We start from the raw sequence: 23,761 nt of genomic DNA on the forward strand, positions 1-23,761 counted from the left end.
GAAATCGAAACTGTAATCAGAAATCTTCCAGCCAACAAAAGCCCAGGACCAGACGGCTTCACAGCTGAATTCTACCAAAAATTTAGAGAAGAGCTAACACCTATCCTACTCAAACTCTTCCAGAAAATTGCAGAAGATGGTAAACGTCCAAACTCATTCTATGAGGCCACCATCACCCTAATTCCAAAACCAGACAAAGATGTCACAAAAAAGGAAAACTACAGGCCAATATCACTGATGAACATAGATGCAAAAATCCTTAATAAAATTCTAGCAAACAGAATCCAACATCATATTAAAAAGATCATACACCATGACCAAGTGGGCTTTATCCCAGGAATGCAAGGTTTTTTTAACATCCGCAAATCAATCAATGTAATACACCACATTAACAAATTGAAAGAAAAAAACCATATGGTTATCTCAATAGATGCAGAAAAAGCCTTTGACAAAATTCAGCATCCATTTATGATTAAAACCCTCCAGAAAGCAGGAATAGAAGGAACATACCTCAACATAATAAAAACTATATATGACAAACCCACAGCAAACATTATCCTCAATGGTGAAAAATTGAAAGCATTTCCCCTAAAGTCAGGAACAAGGCAAGGATGCCCACTTTCACCACTACTATTCAACATAGTTTTGGAAGTTTTGGCCACAGCAATCAGAGCTGAAAAAGAAATAAAAGGAATACAGATAGGAAAAGAAGAAGTAAAACTCTCACTGTTTGCAGATGACATGATCCTCTACATAGAAAACCCTAAAGACTCTACTAGAAAATTACTAGAGTTGATCAATGAATATAGTAAAGTTGCAGGATATAAAATTAACACACAGAAATCCCTTGCATTCCTATACTACAATATTGAGAAAACAGAAAGAGAAATTAAGGAAACAATACCATTCACCATTGCATCAAAAAGAATAAAATACTTAGGAATATATCTACCTAAAGAAACAAAAGACTTATATATAGAAAACTATAAAACACTGATGAAAGAAATCAAAGAGGACACAAACAGATGGAGAAATATACCGTGTTCATGGATTGGAAGAATTAATATAGTGAAAATGAGTATACTAACCAAAGCAATCTATAGATTCAATGCAATCCCTATCAAGCTACCAATGGTATTTTTCACAGAACTAGAACAAATCATCTCACAATTTGTATGGAAATATAAGAAACCTCGAATAGCCAAAGCAATCCTGAGAAAGAAGAATGGAACTGGAGGAATCAACCTGCCTGACTTCAGGCTCTACTACAAAGCCACAGTCATCAAGACAGTATGGTACTGGCACAAAGATAGAAATATAGATCAATGGAACAAAATAGAAAGCCCAGAGATAAACCCACGCACATATGGACACCTTATCTTCGACAAAGGAGGCAAGAATATACAATGGAGAAAAGACAATCTCTTTAACAAGTGGTGCTGGGAAAACTGGTCAACCACTTGTAAAAGAATGAAACTAGAACACTTCCTAACACCGTACACAAAAATAAACTCAAAATGGATTAAAGATCTAAACGTAAGACCAGAAACAATAAAACTCCTAGAGGAAAACACAGGCAAAACACTCTCCGACATAAATCACAGCAGGATCCTCCATGACCCACCTCCCAGAATATTGGAAATAAAAGCAAAAATAAACAAATGGGACCTAATTAAAATTAAAAGCTTTTGCACAACAAAGGAAACTATAAGCAAGGTGAAAAGACAGCCTTCAGAATGGGAGAAAATAATAGCAAATGAAGCAACAGACAAACAATTAATATCAAAAATATACAAGCAACTTCTGCAGCTGAATTCCAGAAAAATAAACGACCCAATCAAAAAATGGGCCAAAGAACTAAACAGACATTTCTCCAAAGAAGACATACAGATGGCTAACAAACACATGAAAAGATGCTCAACATCACTCATTATTAGAGAAATGCAAATCAAAACCACAATGAGGTATCATTTCACACCAGTCAGAATGGCTGCTATCCAAAAGTCTACAAGCAATAAATGCTGGAGAGGGTGTGGAGAAAAGGGAACCCTCTTACACTGTTGGTGGGAATGCAAACTAGTACAGCCACTATGGAGAACAGTGTGGAGATTCCTTAAAAAACTGGGAATAGAACTGCCATATGACCCAGCAATCCCACTGCTGGGCATATACACCGAGGAAACCAGAATTGAAAGAGACGCGTGTACCCCAATGTTCATCGCAGCACTGTTTATAATAGCCAGGACATGGAAGCAACCTAGATGTCCATCAGCAGACGAATGGATAAGGAAGCTGTGGTACATATACACAATGGAATATTACTCAGCCATTAAAAAAAATACATTTGAATCGGTTCTACTGAGATGGATGAAACTGGAGCCCATTATACAGAGTGAAGTAAGCCAGAAAGAAAAACAATACAGTATACTAATGCATATATATGGAATTTGAAAGATGGTAACGATAACCCTATATGCGAGACAGAATAAGAGACACAGATGCATGGAACAATTTTATGGACTCTGAGGGAGAAGGTGAGGGTGGGACGTTCTGGGAGAATAGCATTGAAACATGTATATTATCATATGTGAAACAGAACACCATTCCATGTTCGATGCATGTGACAAGGGCTCAGGGCCGGGGCAATGGGATGATCCAGAAGGATGGGATGGGGAGGGAGGTGGGTGGGGGGTCCAGGAAGGGGAACACATGTAAACCCATGGCTGATTCATGTCAATGTATGGCAAAAACTATTACAATATTGTAAAGTAATTAGCCCCCAACTAAAATAAATAAATTTATTAAAAAAAAAAAAAGATTCTTGAATTCTTTGTGTGGCAAATGGCGCCCCTCACCTGCTTAGCACTCGGAAATCCACATTTGCAGAGGCCAGAATCCCAGATAGCTGTGGCATCTTTGTTTGTTGATATGACAGAAGATATTCCATTTCACACCACCCATGAAATGACTGTAAGGAAATAAAACTAACACATTCTGCCGCCTGAGGCTTGCCATTCTAGGAGATACTCGCAAGGATTGAATGGTCATTTTACTTTGTTTCCTCACCTCCCCCCATCTCTGATTCGTAAGAGCACCTGGCATCTAGGCCCCGATGAGGTGGCTATTAGGAGACGCTAGTCTGCCGTCTTCTCGGTCAGCCAACTTTCCAAATACAGCTGTGTTCCTTGCCTCACCTGGCCTAGGGTGTGGCCAGCAGAGTGAGCTTGAACTGGGTAACAACTGGGCGTGCCAGTGAGGGAGCTTTGCTGCTTGTGGCTCCACGTATTGAGACGGGATCCTACGCAGCTCCTGGACTGGCTGCTCTGGGAGTCTTTCCCTCAAGATTCCATGATAATGGCACCAGCTGCCCCCAGGGCGTGGCAGTTGAAATAAGGGTCTGACTTAATTTCTAGGGTAAGTCTATGCAATTCAGTAGCCGGCTCATTTGTTTGTGGTTTGTGAGCCACTCTGTGTTATAAGTTGATGGGATCGGGTTTTGTAGGGTAGATCACTCTGATGTGCACACTGCGAACATTTTTGAAGAAGGAATTCATAGGGCCTGGACTCCATCTTAGGCCTCTTCATGTTGATCATGTTCGGCCACCTCTCTAATGGACTCTGAACTAAATGCTTAGTTCCTATGGAAACGACAATAGAAGGATAAGACCCCCTCTGGACAGGGGAATCTTGAAGACTGTATCCAGGTTACTCATCACCTAAGAGAAAACATACACGGATCCCCCTACCTCTGGAAAGGTCATAAATTTTTCTGTAACCTCGGGCTTATTGATTATTAACTCTTTGGAATGTAACCTCGGGCTTATTGATTATTGACTGTTTGAACACATAACACATGAATGATGGGGTTATTGTGATTGTATTTATCTTTCCTTAGTTTATGTAAGTATCAAGGAATTTGGGGTGGTGGGCTCAGACACGTACACATGGGGTATAAAAGATTTTCACAAATGCTGGTCGGGGTCCTTGGCTAAGAGGAGACTCTGCCTTGGGCCCGCCGGTGTAATAAACTGCACTCCACTATCTGCATCGTCCTTCTGAGTGAGCTTGTTTCACGGAACGCATGGCTACAACATTTTCCTCCCTCACTCTGGACTTTTCCTTTTTGGGACAAGCCAATTTGGTGGAAGGACCCTGTTTGGGGTGGGGGGAAGGTGTTTTTTGGGCTATCGGAGTGGGAACTGATTCAACTGGGAGCTAATTCTTGTGGGGCAGGACTAGTCCAGTTGGAACTGGTTCATTTGTTTTGTCGGGTGAACTGTATTTACTTGATTTGGGAGCCAGATCATCTAAGTATTGGTGCTGGACTTTGTGCTGTTTTTGTTGGAATTTGTCTACATCCTTTGTGTCTGGGTGTTACAAAGCTTATAGAAATAGGGAGTACTCCACCTATCCCAAAGGAAAGCCCTCTGGGGCATACATTAGATAAATGGACAAAATATAGCCATGAGCCTATGACTAAGAAAGATAGAATACTGTAACAAAGTGAGGACCCAATATATTTTAGGATCAGAAGAGCAAAGGCCCCTGAATGACTCCCCCAGTTATCATACAATCTCATGGTTAGAAATGTTCTGCAAAATGGCAGGAAAGAAAGATGACATTCCAGATACAGAAGCATTTATGCTATTACATCAGGAGAAAAAGAGTCGAGGACTGCTGCCTTGCGGGGCAGCAGCCTGAAAGGAAGCCCAAAGGAAAGCGCTTTCCACACGGGGAGAAGGTGGGTGTGGGGAAAGGTTATGCCAGAGCCTGAACCCCACTGGCTGAGCAGGCCACGCACGCCGTGTCCTCAGCATGTTCGCCACTTTCCTTGCCTCTTGTTTACACTGCTGATGGGGAGCAGACAGACATTTCCATGGTAACCCCCGAGTCACTGGGACCTGGCCGGGTGTCACCACCCCAGACACCACGGGGCACGCAGTTTGGCCTGGGGGCACTTTAGCAGTGGGGCGACTCCCCTTGTGCGGAGACCCCAGGGGCCTTAATGCATACGCCAGCCTTCTGGGTTCCTCTGGATGCACACTCCTTTCTCCACCTCGGATCTTCTTACCTGAGAAAGCACAGCCCTGATCACTGAGAGGACCCACTCCACGTGACTGAGTATTTCACCTCCATATCGACCACTCCCCACTCCACATGGGTGGACAGTCACACGCTTATGGATTTGACATTAACTGAAGAGGAAAGAATGGTTATTGACAAAGTTAGGGAGGAAGCGCACCAGCTGCATCTGGTGGATCCCAATGCAACTCAGGAAGCTGATTGCAGTCTCCACTGTGAGCCCAACTGGGACCTTAATAATGGGGGCATCCCACTTCTAGAACATTATGGACATATTTTCATGGGTCTTCAAAAAGGAGTGCCCAGACAAAAGAGCTTAAACAAAATTCAGGAGCTAAAACAAAAACCAAACGAAGATCCATCAGAGTGTCTAGAAACGCTTTATCAAGCTTATAGGCGTTACACAGGGGCACACTCTAAGGCCCATGAGAACACAAGGATGGTAAATATGACCTTCATCGGACAAAGCACCCCAGATACAAGGAGGAAATTACAGAAGCTAGACGGAGCCTTTGGAATGAACCCTTCTCTATTAGTAGATATTGCTTTTAAGGTATTCAACAACAGGGAACAGCACAGAAACAAGATGAAAAATGGAAGGCAACTTTTCTGGCAGCAGCGCTGAAGACAAACAGCCTTAAGGAAGGAAGGTAAGCCACCCCTGGGGAAGGAACAGCGTACTTATGTAAGGAGAAAGGGCGCTGGAGGAAAGATTGCTCTAAACTGAAAAATAATAAAGGTGGGAGCCTCTCTCACGGCGAGGAGAGGAACACTCCTGATGATGAATGCAGAGGCCTGGGGGCTCCCTTGGACTTAAAACGTCGATCTTAATTTCCCCCAGGAGGCCCAGGTGATACCGACAGTGGGGAGCAAGTTGATTTGACTTTCCAATAGACATGGGTGCCACCTACTCTGTGGTAAACACCGAAGAGGCACAGAAAACATCCCCGTCTATCTGGGTCATGGGGATTTCTGGAGAAGTAAAACAACTAAACATTTTTACAACCTCTGGAATGCTAACTAGGGGATCTTACCCTTCCACATAGCTTCTTATATAAGGTAGAGGGTCCAATTCTCCTTGAGGACAAGATCTCCTTTGTAAATTAAATGCTCAAGTAGCCATCTCACCAGAAGAGCTTGACATCAGAGTTCCGCTGGAGCACTCCTTGTGCCTACAGGTGGCACCCATAGAAACCCCAGAAAAGGAAACAGAACTCCTTCTCCCTGAAGTCTACCACAAGGTAAGATCAGAAGTGTGGGCTGATGACACACTGGGGAAGGCCATAAATGCAAGACCAATATAAACCCCACTAAAAATGATGCTGGAACACCTAACTTAAAACAATATCCCCTGAGACGAGATGCCCAAAAGAGAATCCAGTCAATTCTGGTGAAGTTTTTAAAAACAGGACTGATCAGACCTTGCAGGTATCCATGTGACACCCCTATCCTCCCAGTGAAAAACCAAACTCAGGAGAGTATCGCCTCCTTCAGGACTTGAGGGCTAATAATGAAGTAGTCCACGACTTACACCCTGTGGGGCCTAATCCACACACTGCTCACAACTGTTCCTGGAGCACACAGTTGGTTCTCGGTCCTGGACGTGAAGGATGCTGTCTTCTGCACTCCTGTTGCAGAGGAATTGCAGCTGCTATTGGCCTTCGAATGGCAGGACCTGGAAACACAGGCAGTCCAACACTACTGTTCGACAGTCCTGCCTCAAGTATTCAAAAATTCCCCTACCTTGTTTGGGGAAACGCTGGCTAGAGACCTTAGAGACTTGATGTTGGATGAAGGACTCGCTCCAATACGTGGATGACATGCTCATGGCAAGCCCTACACATGACAAGTATCTAGAGAATACTGTCAGGACCCTGCACTATTTGGCCAGATGTGGATATAAGGTCTCCCAGGAAAAAGCCCAGATATGCAAACAAGTCACATATCTGGGCTTTGTCCTCTCCCAAGGACAACTGGATCACTTGCCTGATGGAAAGCAAGCAACTGCAGGTTTGGGAGCACCCAAGATCTGCAGACAACTGAAAGGATTTCTGGCAATGGCAGGGTTTTGTCCGATTCAGGTCCCAAATTATGGGCTCACAGGGAAACCCCTGAGACACTGAAGGGACATGACCTTGAGCCTTGGAGTAAAGAGGGCCAAACAGCTTTTGAGGCAATAAGAAGGAACGTAGTCTCAGCTCCAGCTTTGGACTACCAGACCTAAAGAAACCTTTCAAACTGTACATCCATGACACACAAGATAAGTGTTGGGGTGGTAATCCAAAGCCTGGGGAATGTCCCCCAACCTGCTGCCGACTTCTCAGAACAACTACAACAGCCTGTCAAGGGCCGGTCTCCTTGTCTGTGAGCTGCGGCAGCTCTTGTGACACACTTGAGGACGCTGAGAGGTGCACCCTGGGGCAATCCACGCTGTGTGTTCCTCATCACGGCCTCCTTTGCTGGAACCAAAACGGGGCTCCGCTGCCTTCAGGAAAGTGCCAAGCCGTTCTCCCCGACAATCCCCCTGTGGGACTTCAAGTCACTCCAGCCCTGAATCCAGCCACATGGCTCTCGTTTTATGCTGCGCCCACAGGTCATGGAGCTGCGTACTCCAGCGGACCGGACCTGACGGACAAAGCCCTGGCTGAGCCGAAAACAGAACTGGTCACCGAGGGACGCGGATCCGTGGGCCAGTATGAGCGTGCCCCGGTGTGCAGTGGTGACCCTGACACAGACATGGAGGCAGAAGCCCCGCCCCGGGAGCTCAGCTCAGAGTCAGAAGCCACTGCCTCCATGGGAACTCTGTGCAGCCCCTGGGGGTCAGGTGCCCCTCGGCCGCCTCCCCTTGAAAAGAACAGACAGGAGTGCGGGGGGCGTGGCTCTTTTATTATGATGGGTGGCGGGGGGAGGGCCGAGTGCGGCTGCCAGCTGGGCAGGCTCCAGGTCTGCAGGGACCGGGTGGGGGCCTGTGCAGGGTGCGGACAGTGCGGAGCAGGAGAAGGTGGATCAGCAGCGGACAGTGAGGAGCAGGTCCTGGAGAAGGAGGCGCCACTCTACTTCCAGTACCCGGTGACCTTGGCCTTCCCTGGGGTCTTGGAGCTGCAGGAAGCAGGGCCCAGTCAGGGGGGACGGGGTGGGGGGGCAGCCTCTGCGGGGTGTGGGGGTGCTGAGGTCCGATAGGGGCAGGGGCACACTGAGCTGCCTGCAGAGGCTTAGCCCAAAGCAGCCTCTGGTGGGGTCTCTGACCACAGGAGGGGGGATAGGTGGGAGACCATGAGAAGGGGGGAGGGGGAGGGGTGGGAGACGAGGGGACGGGGGAGGGCTGGAGTCAGACACTCACACTTTCTGGTTGTCATTGATCCTGTTTCAGAGAACATTGATCTGAAAGAAAAGGTGGCAAGAGTAGCCCAGGCGCCCTTTCCGCTTAGGCCCAGGTGGCCTGGGGAGGTGCGGGCATCCAGAGGGGACTGGGCGGGGCTAGCGGAGCTGAGCCATCCAGCCATCCTCCTGCCTGGTGTCTGCACGGCGGGGACCCCACTACCTCTCCCAGGACCCGCACTGAAACCCCAAGTGAGCATGGGGGGAGTAAAGGGGCTGGATCACTGGTGAGCCCCCGACTCTACAGGAGGCCTGGCCTGTGCGTTCCGTCCTCCCATTGGACTCAGGGCACTGAGCTGCTGCCTCAGGCCAGAAGTAGGGGCCCTCAGGGCCGGAACCCCAGGAAGTGTCTGCTCAGCCCCAGTGACCCTCAGGCTCTAGGAGCACCAGCCCCGGCAAGGGCGGGAGCACCATCAGACAGACAGGGCCCAGGGGCAGGAATGGGGGGGGAACAGAGGGCTGTGGGGGGGGGCAGAGGGCTGCTGGTGGGGGGCGCGGGCGTGGGCAGCGGCTGCTCACCTCCTATTTCTGCTGCTTGAACTTCTCCTGCAGGTCGAACTTCTCTGCCTCCAGGTCATAGGTGCTCTGCCACAGCTCCTTGGCCTTCTCCCTGCACAGGCCGGCGGGAGGGGTGGGCGGTAAGAAGGTCCCCACCTGTCTGCATCCGGATCCTGACCCGGCCCCAGCCCTGCTCTCCTTTGCCCCCAGGCCCCGCACCCTGGCTCGGCATGGGCAGTGCCCAACACTGCAGGTGGGACGCCAGCGCTGCTAGGACAAAGCCTCAGGACATGGAGCTGGGGAGCCCCGCGGGAAGGAGAGGTAGCCGAGCGCCACCTGCCTGAGAAGCCCCAGGCCATACCCCTGAAGCCCCCGGGGGAAAGTGGGGCAGCAGCGCCCGGTGACACGAGGCCGGATGCCCTCCGGAGGTGCAGCCCTGGCAGGCGGCCCACCTCAGCTGGTCTTCGTTCAGGTGGTCGATGGCCAGCACCTTCCTCCGCTCAGGCAGAATCTTCTTCTTCTCCCGCTCTGTCTCTTCCCACTTTTATGCTCCATCTGGAGAGAGTAAGAAGCAGGGGAGGGCGCTAAAGACGCCCTAACTTCCCCGCACCCCCAGACCCGGCAGGGAGACAGGCCTGCCTGCAGCACCCAGGCCAGCAATGCCCGGCATCCCCGGAAACACTGCAACCCCTCTCCACACCCCGCTTCCAGCCCGGCACCTTGCCCTCCCCAGGCTCCCCGAAAGAGAGGAGAAGGACCTGAGGACTGGAACCTACCTGGGCCTGCACAGCGGGACAGCGAGAGGAGGAGCCCCAGAGAAAGACAGGAGAGGCGACAGACAGAGGGACGGACAGGGACAGAGCGGAGAGGCATCAGCCGCCACGGGCGAGCCTGGACCCGCGTGCGGCAGAGGCAGGGCCTACTGCTACCAGGGCCCTGCTTGAGGGTCGCCAGGAGGCAGGGCCCAGGGGCTGGCCCAGTTCATGGCACAGAGAGTTCAGCTTCCCCTCCCCTTCCCTCCAGGAACTGGGGGGGGGGGGGGGGCGCACCACACTAGGCCCTGGGATAAGCCCTAGGAGGAAACCAGCCCGCATCCAGGCAGCACTCAGCTGCTTTCCAGGGTAGCTCCTCTGACCATCTCAGAGCAGGCAGACGGCACCATTAATGCCATCCTACAGATGGAGAGACAGCCTCCAGGCTGCGTGAGGCCACACCGGGGAGACCTGAAATGGCACCCGGCCTGCCGATTGCATCAGCCCCGGGGGACCAGGACTGGCAAGAGCGCTGGTGCTCTGGACTGGCCTGGAGCCCCCAGCCCAGCAGCTCCTCCCAGGGAAAGCCAGCCAGTGAGAGCCAGCTGGGGATCTGGGTGTGAGAAAGTGGTTTCGCCGCGGTGGCTGGGCATTTCTCTCCCAGGAACCACCCGCAACAGCGCGAGTGCCACAGCAGGAGAAGCCAGAGGCCCCCACCTTCTGGATGTAGCCTCCGAAATGCATGATATTGGACAGAACCTTCTTTTTGCGCGCCTCATCCTCCGCCTTCCTGCGGTTCTCCTCCTCCTCTCGGCAGGCGCGCTCCTCCTCTGGGCAGGCGCGCTCCTCCTGATTCCTGCGGGGAGAGAGTGGGTTATGCTGGAGGCCAGACGTCCTGAGTCTGGGCCGGCACTGAGGGCGCGCCTGGCACAGGCATGGCGCTGGAGGTGCCCGGCGGGAGAAGAGTGGCTGAACAGATGGGATCCCATTCCAGAGGGTCTGTTCCACTCCAGGCCAGGAGGCCCTGCGGTGGGGGCCCTCCTGCAGAGGCGCAGGAGCGGGCGGCAGGGCTCAGCTCCCCGGGGCGCGCTGGGCAGGGATGGGGCGTCTCCTTAGACACTCGGTGCATCCCTGTCTCCTCCGCTGTCAGAGACGGGACAGCGACCCTGGGCCCTGCGGACCGAGGCCGGCGGCCACTCACCGCCAGGCGCGTCTGCCGCTCCTTCTCGCGCTCCGTGCGGATGCGCTGCTGCTCCGCGCGCTCGGCCCGCCGCTTCTCCTGCTGGGGGGACCGCAAGGCTGCGGTCACTGGGGACGGACCTCAGCCCCCGGAGAGAGCCCGGCGGCCTTCGCCGCGGCCCCTGAGTGCCCGCCGCCCCCGCCCCCGCCGGTGCGGACGCCACCCTGTGCGGGGAGGTGGAGGCCAAGCCTTGTGGAGCAGGAGCCGGGCGGGGCGGAGGGGCTGGTGGGTGGAGGACAGAGAATCCTGACCTGGGCTCTGGGGTCACCGCATTTGGCCTCTATCAATGGGGCGGGATTGTGTCCAGAGGGCTGGAGGTGGGGGCGGGGATGCCGACTCCACCCTGCCCTGGCTGGTGGAGGAGGGAAGAGAGCGTGGGGCTGGGCTCTAGGGGCTCCTGCTGGACCCCCTCACAGCCACCCAGAGGGCGCGACACCCACGATCCTGTCTTTGAGGGAGACTAGCTCCTCCTCCTCCTTCTTGCGGTTCTGGAAATGCACCTGGATCTGCATCTGCAGCTCCTTGAGGTCCTCCAATGCGCTTCTGGTGGATGTCCTGGGGTGGGGATGGGGGCGGCACTCAGAGGCGACCCCGCCCGCAGGGCAGGGGCGTGGCCTTGGGGTAGTGGGAGCAACTGGGGCCGGAACCAAGGGTGTTGCTGGACACAGTGCCCCTCCCCGCCATGTCCTCCCCCAAGCCAGGGGGTCCTGAAGTCTTTAGTAGGGCAGGGGGCTGCCCTCCTTGAGCCCGCACTCACATCGAAGTCCACCCTGTCTCCATCAGGGATCTTGGGCGGCACCAAGTTGGGCATGAAGGGCCTGGTGGGCAGAAGGAGGGGTGAGCACCAAGCCCTCCCTGGACAGAGGGGCTGCCTACGGGGGTGGACAGGTCCCTCTCCTCCCTGCAGAAAGGCCGCCACCCAGCCACCCACGCGGTGACACCAACATGGTGTCCACCCAGGATCCCCACGCCCGCTCAGGACTGGGGCGCCTACAGCGTCCACATGTATCCCTACAGTTACCCAGAGTAGAAACCACTCATCTCATTCAGGAAGACGGAGGCTCAGAGACATAAGGTTTTGCTCAAAACCACGAGGCCAGGAAGTAGAGAGGCTTGGCTCTGCCCCTGGGATGATCCACACTCCCAGGAGCCCAGGATGCGGTGGTCGGCCTCCCACCCCTCACCCACTCGCTCTGGGACTCTAGGCTGCGACACTGAGCCCTGCTTTCCTGTCTGCCCTCTGGTGTGGGGATCTGAACCAAGGCACCGCAGTGTTTGCTCCAATGAGGAGATGGAAGGGGCTTGGGTTGTCAGGCTGGGCTGCTTTTGGAGCATCTCCTGGACTGTGCGGGGAGGCACCATCAGCTAGCAGGGTTGGCATTTCTGAAGCCCCGCCCCACTCTGTGCCCAGAGCTCCCACGTGTGTCCTGTGTGGCACCAAGTCGCCTTGTGTGGCCCTTCGTGACCCTCTGAAGCCACATGCCTAGACTGACATGCTTTCAGTGGCTCCTCCAAATTTGGCTCCTCCAGATTTTCTTCCCCCAGGTCCTCCTCCAGCCACCAAGGACAGTGTCCAAGCTCTCCTGTGGGGTCAGACAGGGTGTCCGCCCAGGGCCATGGCTAGCCTATCCTTTCCCTCTAGATGGACACACTGCTGACTGTAGCAGGGCAAGGCTTTGGTGATGGAGTGTGGGTGGTTTTCAGCCGCCCCATCCCCCCACCCCCACACACCCAGCAGAGACTCTTGTGCAGTACACAACCTGTACAACTGTACATGGTGTTCTGTGCTGCTGCACCCAGCCTGTGCGCACTGTGCCACGTGCACTCCAGTCCCGTCCCGGGGGTTCCCTCTCACGGCCCTCTGCTCCCAGGCCTTCACCACTCACCTGGGCTTGGGCTTGGACTCCTGCACTGGGCCATCTGGAGAAGGAAAGCACGTGAACTCGGGGTCAGGAGGCCTGGATCTGGCCCCACTGTGCCCCTGATTAGCTGGGCACCCGTGAGCCTCTGTTTGCCTGTCACCAGTGAACCCCTCCCGTCCCAGGATTGCAGGAGCACCCAGAGCACTAAGCTGCAGGGCTGTGAACCCCAGGCTGCACTCAGGGCTGTTGCTCAGGGGGTCTCGGGGACGCAAGTGGGACGCTCAGGAGGTATCAGGGACAGGATGCTGATGGCTCCCCAGGCCCCGCCATCATGGCTGAGACCCACCCAGGCAGTCATCTGCAGATGTGCCACCAGCCTCATCTCTGGCAGATGGCATGGTGTCCACCACAAGGCAGCCCCTTTGAGGCTAAATGGTGCTGATGGAGCCCTGCCTGCAGCCCCTGGGGGAAGACTGCCTTGGGCAGCAGCCTCGGGGTGGCGACTCTTCTGAACCTGCTTCCACTCGTCCAGCCCTGCTGGGTCAGGGCAAGCAGACCTACAGTGGGGCAGGGAGCGTGGGGCTGGCAACAGTGCGCTTTGGACTGAAGCTGGCACCCCTGGGTTGGGGTGCTCACCCCAGAGGGTCTCCAAATGGGGCCTGGGGGAAGAGCGGCAGGGGGACAGGCCCCTGCCCAGGGTGTGTGAGGACTGGCAGGTCAGCACTGCTTGCAGCCTCAGGGAAGCAGTCAGACCAGGGGCCTGAGCCCCGCGAGGAGTCTGTCACCTTGGGGTGCAGGGAGGCCTCCAGGGAATAGGTGGCCAGCCTGGGGTGCGGCTCTCACGCTCTCTCCTCTGCAGCCCACCCCCCTGCCGGCTCAGTGCCCCAGCACGGCCCTGTGGGCCCCCTGCTCCTAAAAGCAGAGCTCCTAAAAATAGAGTTGCTCAAGAGGCAGGTCGGCATGGAGGAGGGCTTCCAGCCCAGGGGAGGCATCTGAGATTGTGTCCAGGCACCGGTGGCAGGGAGGCAGGGGGCCGGGGGGGCCTCCAGCCTGGAGAGGGGCCGGAAGGCCTACACCGAGCCCCCATCCGCCCTTTCTAGCAGGTCGACCTCAAAGCCAAAAGGCCAGGGTCACCTTTCTTGGGGAGTAAAGCAGAAACCACAGAAGGCAGAAAGAATACTGGCCATACTGTTAAAGATCCAGGTTTAACACCCAGCTTTGCTGTGTGACCTTAGCTGAGTCACTTAACCTCTCTGTGCCTCCATTAACCTACCCCTGAAACAGAAGCGTGGAGGCCCCACTCCTCAGCCCTGTGCCTGGCAGGCAGCTGGACTCTTCCTGACCGCAGCTGTTGGCCCACCTGCAGAGCTGGACCAGGGCAACCGACCCTCCCAGATTCCTCTCCTGCCTGAAGACCCAGGTCAGAGGAGGAATTTGGGAGGTCAGGCCTCCCAGCTGCACCAGGACAAGAATGAGCCTCAAATGCCTGTCTCCAGGCCCGCCCCCCGTGTTCCTTCAGGAGGGAGTGGTTCTCCCTCCAGAGCTCCAGCAGGCGCTCTCCCGAGCGGGGTAGGGGGGCAGGGGCCCTGGGGTAGGGGCACTAGACTCAGGGTTAACACCCTGACCCAGGGAGCTGCGCCCTCCCCCTCAGGAAAGGGGTCTCTCCCCGTCACTCAGCCTGGGCCCTGTCCAGGGTGGGGCCCAGCCCTGCATCTGCCCAGAAGGGCCTCTGGGGACCCTGGTCCCCTGGAGGGTGGCCTTTCTCAGCAGATTCGACAGCTTCTGAACCCCAGGGAGGAGAATGTGGCCGCGAGGACTGTTCTGACTGGCATGGGCGCCCACGGCCTGGCTCTACTCCCTGGGGAGGGGGGAGGACCTGCCCAGGACTGTGAAGGGGCTCCTGGCCTGGAGGGAGGAGGCGCCAGGAGGGGGGAGTCCCCGAGGGCCAGTGCATCATTTCATTTAGAGGCCTGGCAGTTATCTCTCCATCCTACAAACGAGGAAACAGATCCAGGGAGGGACAGCTATTCACCCAAGATCTTCTACCTGCCCAGGCCTTCAGTGGGAGTTCTGTGACTCAGATCCAAGTCTCCAGCCTCCGGCTGAGGGTCGCTTAAACTAGGCTCAGGGATTCATCTCCGAGACCCCCTCCCCCCTGAAGCTCCCGAGGGAATGGGGCCTCTCCCAGCTCCGACACCCACTCAGAGTGGACGCTGGGACTTGGGACAGAGGGCCCACATTACAGGACACCCTCTGCTCTTACAGTCTGCCCCAGTCTTACCCAGAACAGGCGCTGCCAATGGTCTTGTGGTGTCTGCTCCACCTCGTGGGGTCTGGGCAAGGGCAGGAGCTGGACAAGCTTTAAGCAGGCCCATGGCCAGGCGGTGGGAGGAATGTGCTCAGGAGTCACTCCAAGCATGGCAGGGGCAGGGAGAGAGGGGGTCGTGGCTACTAATTTGGCAGGTGTCAGGGACATGGCTAAGGAAACGTGTACTACAGGTCATATAAGCCCATGTGGTTATCCACCTGCTCAGATAAGCTATTTAATACCAGGACAGACAGGCAGGGGACAGGAAGGAGCAGGCACATAACACAAGCCAGCTGTCTGTCCTGATGACCCCGATAAAGCAGACACCAGCAGTCGGGAAGGCAGGCTGGGGGCAGGGCAGGGGCAGAAGGCACTGTCAGTCCCCCCGGGGGTCTGGGGGCAGAAACAGGGCTCACCTACAGCTCAGCTGCAGTGATGTGTGGACAAGGATGCTTCTAGGCTACTGGCTCCTCTAGCAGGTGAACACCCTTGGGGAGAGGCAGGCTCTGGCCGCCTCAGTGAGCACACCTACAGAGGGGGTCTGCTTGCCCCCCAAGCCACGTGGCAAGCCCTCCCTACTGGGCACAGAGTAGGCCCACTGCAGGGAGTCAGATTCAAGGTCGAACTTTCAGCCAAGAAGGAGGGTTCTCTTCAAAGAGGCAGCTGGTAGAGTGAAGCGGCAGGGAAGATGGTTGAAGTTCACACCACGATGGCTTTAAAATTACAATCTGCTAAACCCACTAGATTACAAGGTCCACACGGCCAGCACTCAGGGGCCTCGCACTTGCTTGCACACCTGCGTCTGCGGCCTCCAGCACAGCTCCTGGGTCATGGAAGGGCTGGGAACTGGAGGACAGCCGGAGAGGAAGAAAAGCTGGGGGCGGCCTGCTCTCTGAATTCTCAGGGCCCCTGTCTTGCCTGACTCCTCCCAGGCTCTGAACCCCGGCCCTGCCAAGGGCCACCTGTCAGTGATGCAAACTCCTCTCTGTGGACAAGGAGAGCCTCTCCCTCTTCCCCCCTCATCTGACATGCATCCAGCCCCCCCTCAACTTTGCTACCTTGGGAGGCCTCTCTGTAACGCGTTCCTCACCCACTCTGCTATCGGCCTGGCCCCATCTCAGCTGAGACTGACCTTCCGTGGTCCCTGGGAGCCTCTGAGCCCAGTGGCCTGACTCGCCTCCTCCAGGCTCAGTGGCCCTTCCCGCGCCAGCAGATCCGGGGCGGGACTGGCTGAAGCCACGCGCCAGCAGCCGGCACCCAGGGACAGTGAGAGGCCAGGCTGCCACCCGCTCTCCTGGTCTAGCGCTCGGGCACCCAGCTGGGCTTTGTGTCCTGGCCCAAATTCTCCTGGAATTTATGAATTGCTTTTCCTACACCCTCCCTTAACTTGAGCTACTTCAGTGGGCGCCTTGTAAGCTCAAAAATCCTTCAAATGGGACAGAATTTGCTTGTGTGGATGCCTGGGAGAGGGGTCTGGCACTTGAGGCCCCACAGGAAAAGCCTGGCAGGTTTCTGGCATCCGTGGCCTGACTGTGTGTGGCCTCCAGGGACCGTGCTAATGAGGGATGGACTCGGAGTGCGGGCTGCCGTCCCTCCAGCCGCTGCAGCTGGCCTGCCCTGGACGCCCTGCCCTTGCACACGAGCTAAAGTCACCTCCCCGAGCTTACAGCAGAGGAGGGACGAGAACTCAGAGACGGTGCCTGCAGCCCTGAGGACCCACAGGAGGCCCGGCATGCGGGAGGGTGTGTGCCACACCCAGAGGGAGCAGGGTGTCCCCTCCGCGGTCCGTCAGGCACCCCAGGCTGCATGCTGTCCTCACCTGTCACCCTGAGGCCTCCCTGGGCGTGCGTCCCCCCAGGAAGGGTGAGTGCAGGGCCTTGGTGTGTGTGATGAGTGTGTGCAAGGGGGTGGGAGGCGTGGCGCTGCTCTCCACACCCTGCCCAAGCAGCCCCGATGGGCACCGAGGGCTCCCCCCAGGGGCAGCAGCACCAGACACCCAGACCCCCTGGGCCAGGTGGGCCAAGACCCCTCGGGCCCCCATGCTGGGGGGAGGGCTCTGTTGTGCTGGGCAAACCCACCCGCCGGGACCTTCCCAAGTTTACCACTCGAGCATCTGGCACCTTTCAGTCGCTTGCTGACCCGAGTTCCTGGAGGAGCAGTGCTGAGTGGGCCTGCCACTCTGGGGGTGCCCAGCCCATCCCTCCCTGGCTCCGTCTGGGAACTCCGTGGTTGGACGTGTGGAGGTGAGTGGGGGTGGCTGGCCAGGGCCTTCAGGTCCTGCTGCCCCCAGGTCCGGGCGGGCACGAGGCCGCCATGGGAGACCCCCTGCTGGAGGCGGGCCAGTCTGCAGTCACAGGCGGGGCCCCAAGGCCCTTCAGTCCCTGCCTCCAGGACGCGGGATGGGAGCCTCCCTCAGGAGCAGGCCCACAGCGGGGCTGGAGCAAAGGGTGTGTGGGGTGTCGCTAACTCCAGAGAAACCCAAGCAGACACCTAAGAACAGGTTTTTACATAAGTCTAGTGATGGGAAAGCGTGTGGACCACACACACACTCATGCACACACACATACACCCCACACATACACAAACCCTCAGCCACACACAGCATGCAGGGCTGATAGCACCAGGCTGGCCCTGGCTGCTTGGTCTAGACTCAGTTCAGCGTCCCCCGAGCTCGCCCGGTCCAGGAGGGCAGGGGAACGGAGAATCGGGTTTGGGGGGCAGGTGTGCTGGGCTGTGGCAGCAGAGGCTGCTGGCAGACTAATGACTGCCCCCCTTGGGACCCTGCAGCCAAAACATTCTCCCCACGCCTTTTAGTCTCCACTGAAAAGCAAAGCCTCCAGAAGGAATGATTTTTAAGGTATTATTGGTCACACCTGAGAGTGAATGAGTTTATCAGCTCTTTCCTGAGAGTGGCGAAGGGGCACAGGATGGCTTGGACAGAGCAGCAGGTGGGACGTGAAGGGGAGTGAAGCAGGGCCTGGGAAGGGTCAGCGCAGCTCCTCCAGCCCAGCCAGGAAGCCCAGAGACGGGGGCAGGCCAGCCTGTGGGAGGTGCACGGAGACACTGGTGTGACCCGACAGCCCCGGAGTAGCAGGAATCAATGTGGATGGGGTGGCGAGGCCGTGTGCAGATGCGCGGTGCCCGCAGCTGGACAAGGTGCCAGGCACACCTGCCCCAGATGGGCGGGAAAGCATTCTCCTGGGTCCAGGGCAGAAAGTGGGTGGGAAAGGCAACCAGCGCCGCTGCTGACCCGAGACTGGCTTCTCACACCTGCGGGACTGAGGGCTGTTAGGGTGAGGGGGTTCCTGGGGCAGGGCAGGGATGCCCTCTTTTTCCCAGCCCCCCCCCCCACTGGGCCAGAGCCCCTGGCCTGCAATGGAGGAGTGGGCATCTGCCAGCCAGCCCCTGGGCCCCCGCTCACCTCAGCACCCAGCAGGGGCTATGGCTTCTTCCTCCACTGGGGCCTCCTGCCAGCTGCCGACTCCCTCTGCGTCTCCTGGTTGTGGCATTGGGACTGAGATGGGGCTCAGGCTGGCGCAGAGCCCCCGGGCCCACCCCTTCCCAGGGGAGGACCCCAGGCCCTCCTCCTCTCTGCGCTCTGACCCGCAGGCTTCTCCACGGCCGTCCCGCGTGCAGAGACCCGTGTGCAGAGCATCTCCACTGTGCTCGGGGCTATCCCTCCCCTGACAGGTCATTCCATTACCCGAGAGGGCCTGCAGGGAGACTGCAGGGGGGCAGAGGGGCACGGTACCTGAGGACCCTGCTGTGCTGACTCCTGGGTCCTGCTGATCCACAGGTTGAGCCGCGACTTCACCAACCCTGAGAGCTGCAAGTTCTCCTGAAAGAGAGCTCCTACCTTGGGGCCGGGCTGGCGGCTCCAGAGGGCACCCCTCACCACATCTGTTCAGCTCAGGCCACGGGACCATCCCCTGGAGCTGTGTGCACAGCTGGGGTGGGCTTCAGCGACACGAATGGCCTGGCCCTAGAGTCCGCCAGACGGACGCAGGAAAACCGGAGCTGTCCCGCAGCACCCAGGCTCCAGCTCTGCAGATCCCAGGCTCAGCGGTCTGCAGACACCTGGCGGGCCAGAGCCACTCACCTTGCTGCTGGAGGCTGGGCTTTCTCGGCTCTGGCCCACCAGCCCTTTCTCGAAGAGGTGGCGCTTGCTGGTGACATCCACAGAAGCCACAAGGAACCCAGTGCGGGATGGGCTTGCACACTTGACAGACTCTGATCTCTGGGAGCAGAGAGCACAGGCCATTGACCCCTGATGGTGAGGCCCCCAGCATGCCCAGCACACTCCAGGGACTGGCCCTCTCACCTGTATGGCTAAGTGGTATTGCTCCAACTTCGGGCCTAATTTGACCGAGCTGGCCGGGAGCTTCACGCTGGTGGTACAGGGCAGGAAAACAGGGCGAGACACAGCAGGTGAGGCCCTGCCCGCCCCACGGGACACTGGGCCTGCCCCTGCACCCCACCTCACTCTGGCAAAGAGAATGCGGCCTCAGATACAGACTCTGGGGGCTCCCCTGTCCTCCCGAGAATGGTCCATTCGGCAGGGCCCCCCAGGCCAGAAACAGCTGCCGTCTCTGCCCCGGGGTGTCAGTCCCACCTCAGACGCTGCTCCCCTGTCTCCATCTTCCACCCCCTCCGGCCCCCAGGCCCCCTGATCCCAGGTCAACCCCATCCCAGATCAACCCCACCCTGCCCTCAGGTGCAGACAGCGTGAAAGCCTCACAACCCGGGCCTGATGCCCTCCTGATCCCGGCGTCCCTACCCTGCTCCCCCTGCGGCTGGCCGGCCTCCACTTAGGCCCCGCTCCAGACCCGTCCACTCACCAACCCCCCGTCAAGAGCTGCCTGGAGAGTTCTCTCCACCTCATGCCCCCTGACGCCCGCTGCCCTGTGCCCTCACCCTGCTCTCACACAGAGCTCTCCTAACCTCATGCCCCCCTGACACGCCGTGCCCTCTCCACGCTCTCTCCACCTCAAGTCCCTCCGCTGCCTTGTGCCTTCACCCCGCTCTCTCGCAGGCTCAGCTCTCCTGGCCTCAAGGGGCTCTGGCCCTCGGTTCCCGTTCTGAAGTCACAGCATCTCCATGCCCACTGGTTCCTGCATGTCTCAGTCTGATGCAAGGGCAGAGACTCTCTCATCCACTGTGTGCCCCATGCCCCCCTGCCCCGGTCTCGCCCAGAACCGCTGGCCTCAGAGACAGTCTTGGGGCAGACGGTGCAGCCTGCGTGCATGAAATCCCCAATGCTTGACTCAAATGCACAGCCCTCTGGGGGCTCCTGGGCCCTGTGGGGGAGGGGGTGCAGTGCTGCTGACCCCAGCGCACCCACCCCCCTCCCTGGGCACCCCTTGGCTCGTGACGGCCCCTACCGCCCGCCCCCTCCAAGCAGCCGGACCCTCCCCTTGCTCCACCTTGGGCCTCAGCCCTGCGTCAGACGAGCCCCGGGGCCCCCAGGCCCTGACCTGCTGGTTAAGGCCGCCTCTGAGCTGTCTCTCCGGGGGCTCATCTGGAAGGAGAAGGAAGATGCCAGTGAGTGGGCTCCCTGGCAGCCATGGCCTCTGCCAGGGAGGACTCAGCTGTCAGAACACAGCCCTCTCTGTGGTCTCCCACTCCCCTCTGCAGACCCCAGCCACACTCCCATGAAAGGCCCGCCTCTGGCCTGCGGCACGGCCCCTCCCAACAAGCCAGGTCAGCAGCCCCGCCATGAGGCTCCCAGATCTTCTCGGGGTGCCTCCTGCCTGCCTCCCCACTGCCCCGAGCCCTGCAGGGAGGGGACCACAGCAGCTAGGCTCATCTGGAAGGAGACGGTGCAGGGGCTGGAACACTGCAGAGCCCTGCTGAAGGTGGGTGAGGCCCGTGTGGGCAAGGGGGCGTCAGCCTCCGTGCTGGGGGTCCTCACCTGGACCAAGCAGAGGGCGAGTCACGCGGGAGGATGGGCATCCCAGAGCCCCCACAGGCCTGGCTCACCCCAGGAGCGGCGGGGCAGGAGCAGCAGGCCAGTCCTCCGCTCCCGCCTGCTGCCTGGGCTGTGGGGGTGCATCCATAGGCACAGGGCCCGGCCACCGGACAAGGCTTCCGGGGGCAGGGGCCTTCTAGAAGCATCTAAGGCTTCCCTGGAGTCTGCGCCTGGTATGAGGGTGTGGTGTGGGCGCCAGGTGAGACCCCAGCTCAGTCCCCTGTCCTGCGGGCGGTGGAGCAGGCAGGGAGAGGAGACACAGCTGCGGCCAGCGTGGAGGTGGGAGGACAGGAGACAGGGAGGCAGCCAGAGTCGCCGGAAGGACTGAGGGGTGGCAGCCAGAGATGCCCATGAGGATAGGAGATGGGGAGGAAGCCAGAGACCCAAGGAGGACAGGAGGGCGGGCAGGGGGGGCACCACGCACCTGCAAAGTGATAGCTGGGAGGCCACCAGCCCCGTGCAGCGTCCCCACCATGGACTCGAGCTTCTCAGGCGCAGCCCTCCGCTGCCCCATGGGACTGGATGGGCACTCCGCTGAGGCTGGCTGCTCCCGGGCCTGGGGCCGCACTGGGGCCAAGGCCCTGCCTGGGACTGGCTGCGTCTCCGGGGCCGGGGTCTTCTCAAAGATGGCAGCTTTCTCAAACACTAGTCTCTTCTCTGGGATGCTGGTTTTGTCTGGAACCGCCCTCTTTCCTGAGCTGGCTCTCTCCTCCAGCACCGCGATCTTCTGGGACACGGACCATTTACTGGAGCTGGGGGTCTCAGACACTAGTCTCTTCTCTGAGACGCTGGTTTTGCCTGGATCCACCATCTTTCCTGAGCCGGCTCTCTTCTCCAGCACCGCGATCTTCTGGGACACGGACCATTTACTGGGGCTGGGGGTCTCAGACACTAGTCTCTTCTCCGAGACGCTGGTTTTGTCTGGAACCACACTCTTTCCTGAGCCGGCTCTCTTCTCCAGCTCCGCGATCTTCTGGGACACGAACCATTTACTGGGGCTGGGGGTCTCAGGGTCCAGGCTCGCTGCAGGCTCAAGGGTCTTCCTCGCAGCAGATGGCTTCTCAGAGCCCCGCTTCCTGTCGCCTGCAGGCGCCCTGACCACCAGGGCCCCCTGCCCTGCGAAGCTGCGCTCGGGGCTCAGTCTCTGGCCAGGGGGCGACTGCACCTGTTCCTTGGGCAACAGGGGTAGCTGCCTGGCCTCCTCCTCCGCCCCCAGCGGCTCTGAGACCGGGGCCTCCCGCTGCCTCTGCCTCCGCTCCTGTGGCATCCTGAGGACGGCCCGGACATCCTCCTCATCTCTGGAGTCTGGTGCCGGTGGCTGGGGCCCCTCTGTTTCCTCCATGCTTGGTAGTCTGAGTCAGAAGGGAGATGGGTGGGAGACAGTGAGAGGCGGGAGAGACCCGTGGTGCATGCGACCCAGGGGGATGCCTTGGGGCCGCCTGGTGCCCTCGCCCCCACCTTGAGCCACCGTCCCTTAAATCAGGATTGCTTTTATCTGCTTTACCCATCAAGCTTCCGAAGTATCATCTGAACAAAGCACAAGAGGCTTTAAAAAAAAAATATATCAACTCCTGTAAGGTGCAACCACTCCATGTACAACAAACACTGCTTCTGTGTCAGGCCGTGCCCCTTACAGATGAGGAGCAGAGACCAGCAGGGAGCTGGCCTGAGCCACACAGCTAAGGGCTGGGAGCTGGGAGTGGCACCCAGGCCTCCGCACCTCCTTGGCCACATGGGTGCAGCATAGGCTGCACGCCCCGCGGCCCCCTTTCCAGGAGCCTGGGAGCAGCACACGAGGCCGCCCCAAACCTGGCCTCCAGTAGAGGGGCCCCTCCTGCGCCTCCACCCGCCTGCTCGAGGCTCGGGTGAGTTCATTTGCTGGCTGAGTCCACTGCCAGATCTGCGAACTGGGCTTGTTCGGAGGCAAGAGGAGACTTGTTCTCCGAGTGGGCCCCATCCCCAAGGACAGGCGTGTCGGGGTGCTCAGCCTCATGGCTGGTGCTCAGACCAGCGGCGCCTCCTTCCTGTCAGAGACACGGGGTCTGCTAGCAGGAAGGGGCCGGGCTAAAGGGGCATGGTCGGCCCAGGGCCCGACGACCCCCAGGCCCTGCCCTGGCACATGATCAGCGCACTCTCCAACCGCTGCCCACCCGTGAGGCGGGTTGAGACCCTCTCTCAGAAGCGTGGAAGGCTCTTATGCTTATAAAATACCCAGCAAGAGTGGCCCGGCTCACGCACACCAGTCCTGACTGCTGTCCTGAACAGGGTGGGGCCTGCAGAAGGTCAGCTCGCTCCTCAGGCAGGGGCGCTGGTCCACCCTCACCGGGACCGGGTCCCGTCTCCCACCCGCACCTCTCGGCGGCCGGGTCCTCCTCGTCGTCCGCAGGAAAGCTCAGGTTCTGGTATCTCGCTCCTGTTCCTCCTCGTCCCCCAGAGTCCACTGCCGGGCCAGGCTGCGGGGAATGGGGGGTCAGCCCAGCCTCGGGGTGAAGCCCAGAGCGTCCCCCATTGACATCAGACTGCCCAGTCCGCCAGACAGACTCGCAGATGAACTAGCCATCTCCAAAGGGGAATACAGCATTGCTTCCCTAAGCGCCTAGGCACTCCATCAGCCTCCTACACCTCCAAAAACCAGCCTTCCCGTGTGCGGGAGTGAGGGCACAGCCCGCTTCT

The 23,761-nt window shown here is 57.8% G+C and overlaps 1 protein-coding gene and 1 pseudogene across 1 annotated transcript; both read right to left on the reverse strand.

Moving 5' to 3' along the window:
* Positions 1-8,135: 8,135 nt before the first annotated feature.
* Positions 8,136-13,210, reverse strand: LOC145539580 (troponin T, cardiac muscle-like; annotated as a pseudogene).
* A 5,331-nt stretch (positions 13,211-18,541) lies between these two features.
* Positions 18,542-22,434, reverse strand: LOC145523973 (uncharacterized). Its single transcript, XM_081535258.1, has 6 exons — positions 21,513-22,434; positions 20,595-20,638; positions 19,442-19,508; positions 19,220-19,357; positions 18,872-18,958; positions 18,542-18,616 (listed from the first exon to the last, which is right to left on the reverse strand). The coding sequence occupies exons 1-6, from the start codon at positions 22,428-22,430 to the stop codon at positions 18,560-18,562; spliced, it is 1,311 nt and encodes a 436-aa protein (XP_081391384.1). The 5' UTR covers positions 22,431-22,434; the 3' UTR covers positions 18,542-18,559.
* Positions 22,435-23,761: the final 1,327 nt, after the last annotated feature.

This window comes from Giraffa tippelskirchi, chromosome 2 (genome assembly GCF_054371585.1).
Source record: "Giraffa tippelskirchi isolate mGirTip1 chromosome 2, T2T-mGirTip1v1.2.pri, whole genome shotgun sequence".
Taxonomy (NCBI): domain Eukaryota; kingdom Metazoa; phylum Chordata; class Mammalia; order Artiodactyla; family Giraffidae; genus Giraffa; species Giraffa tippelskirchi.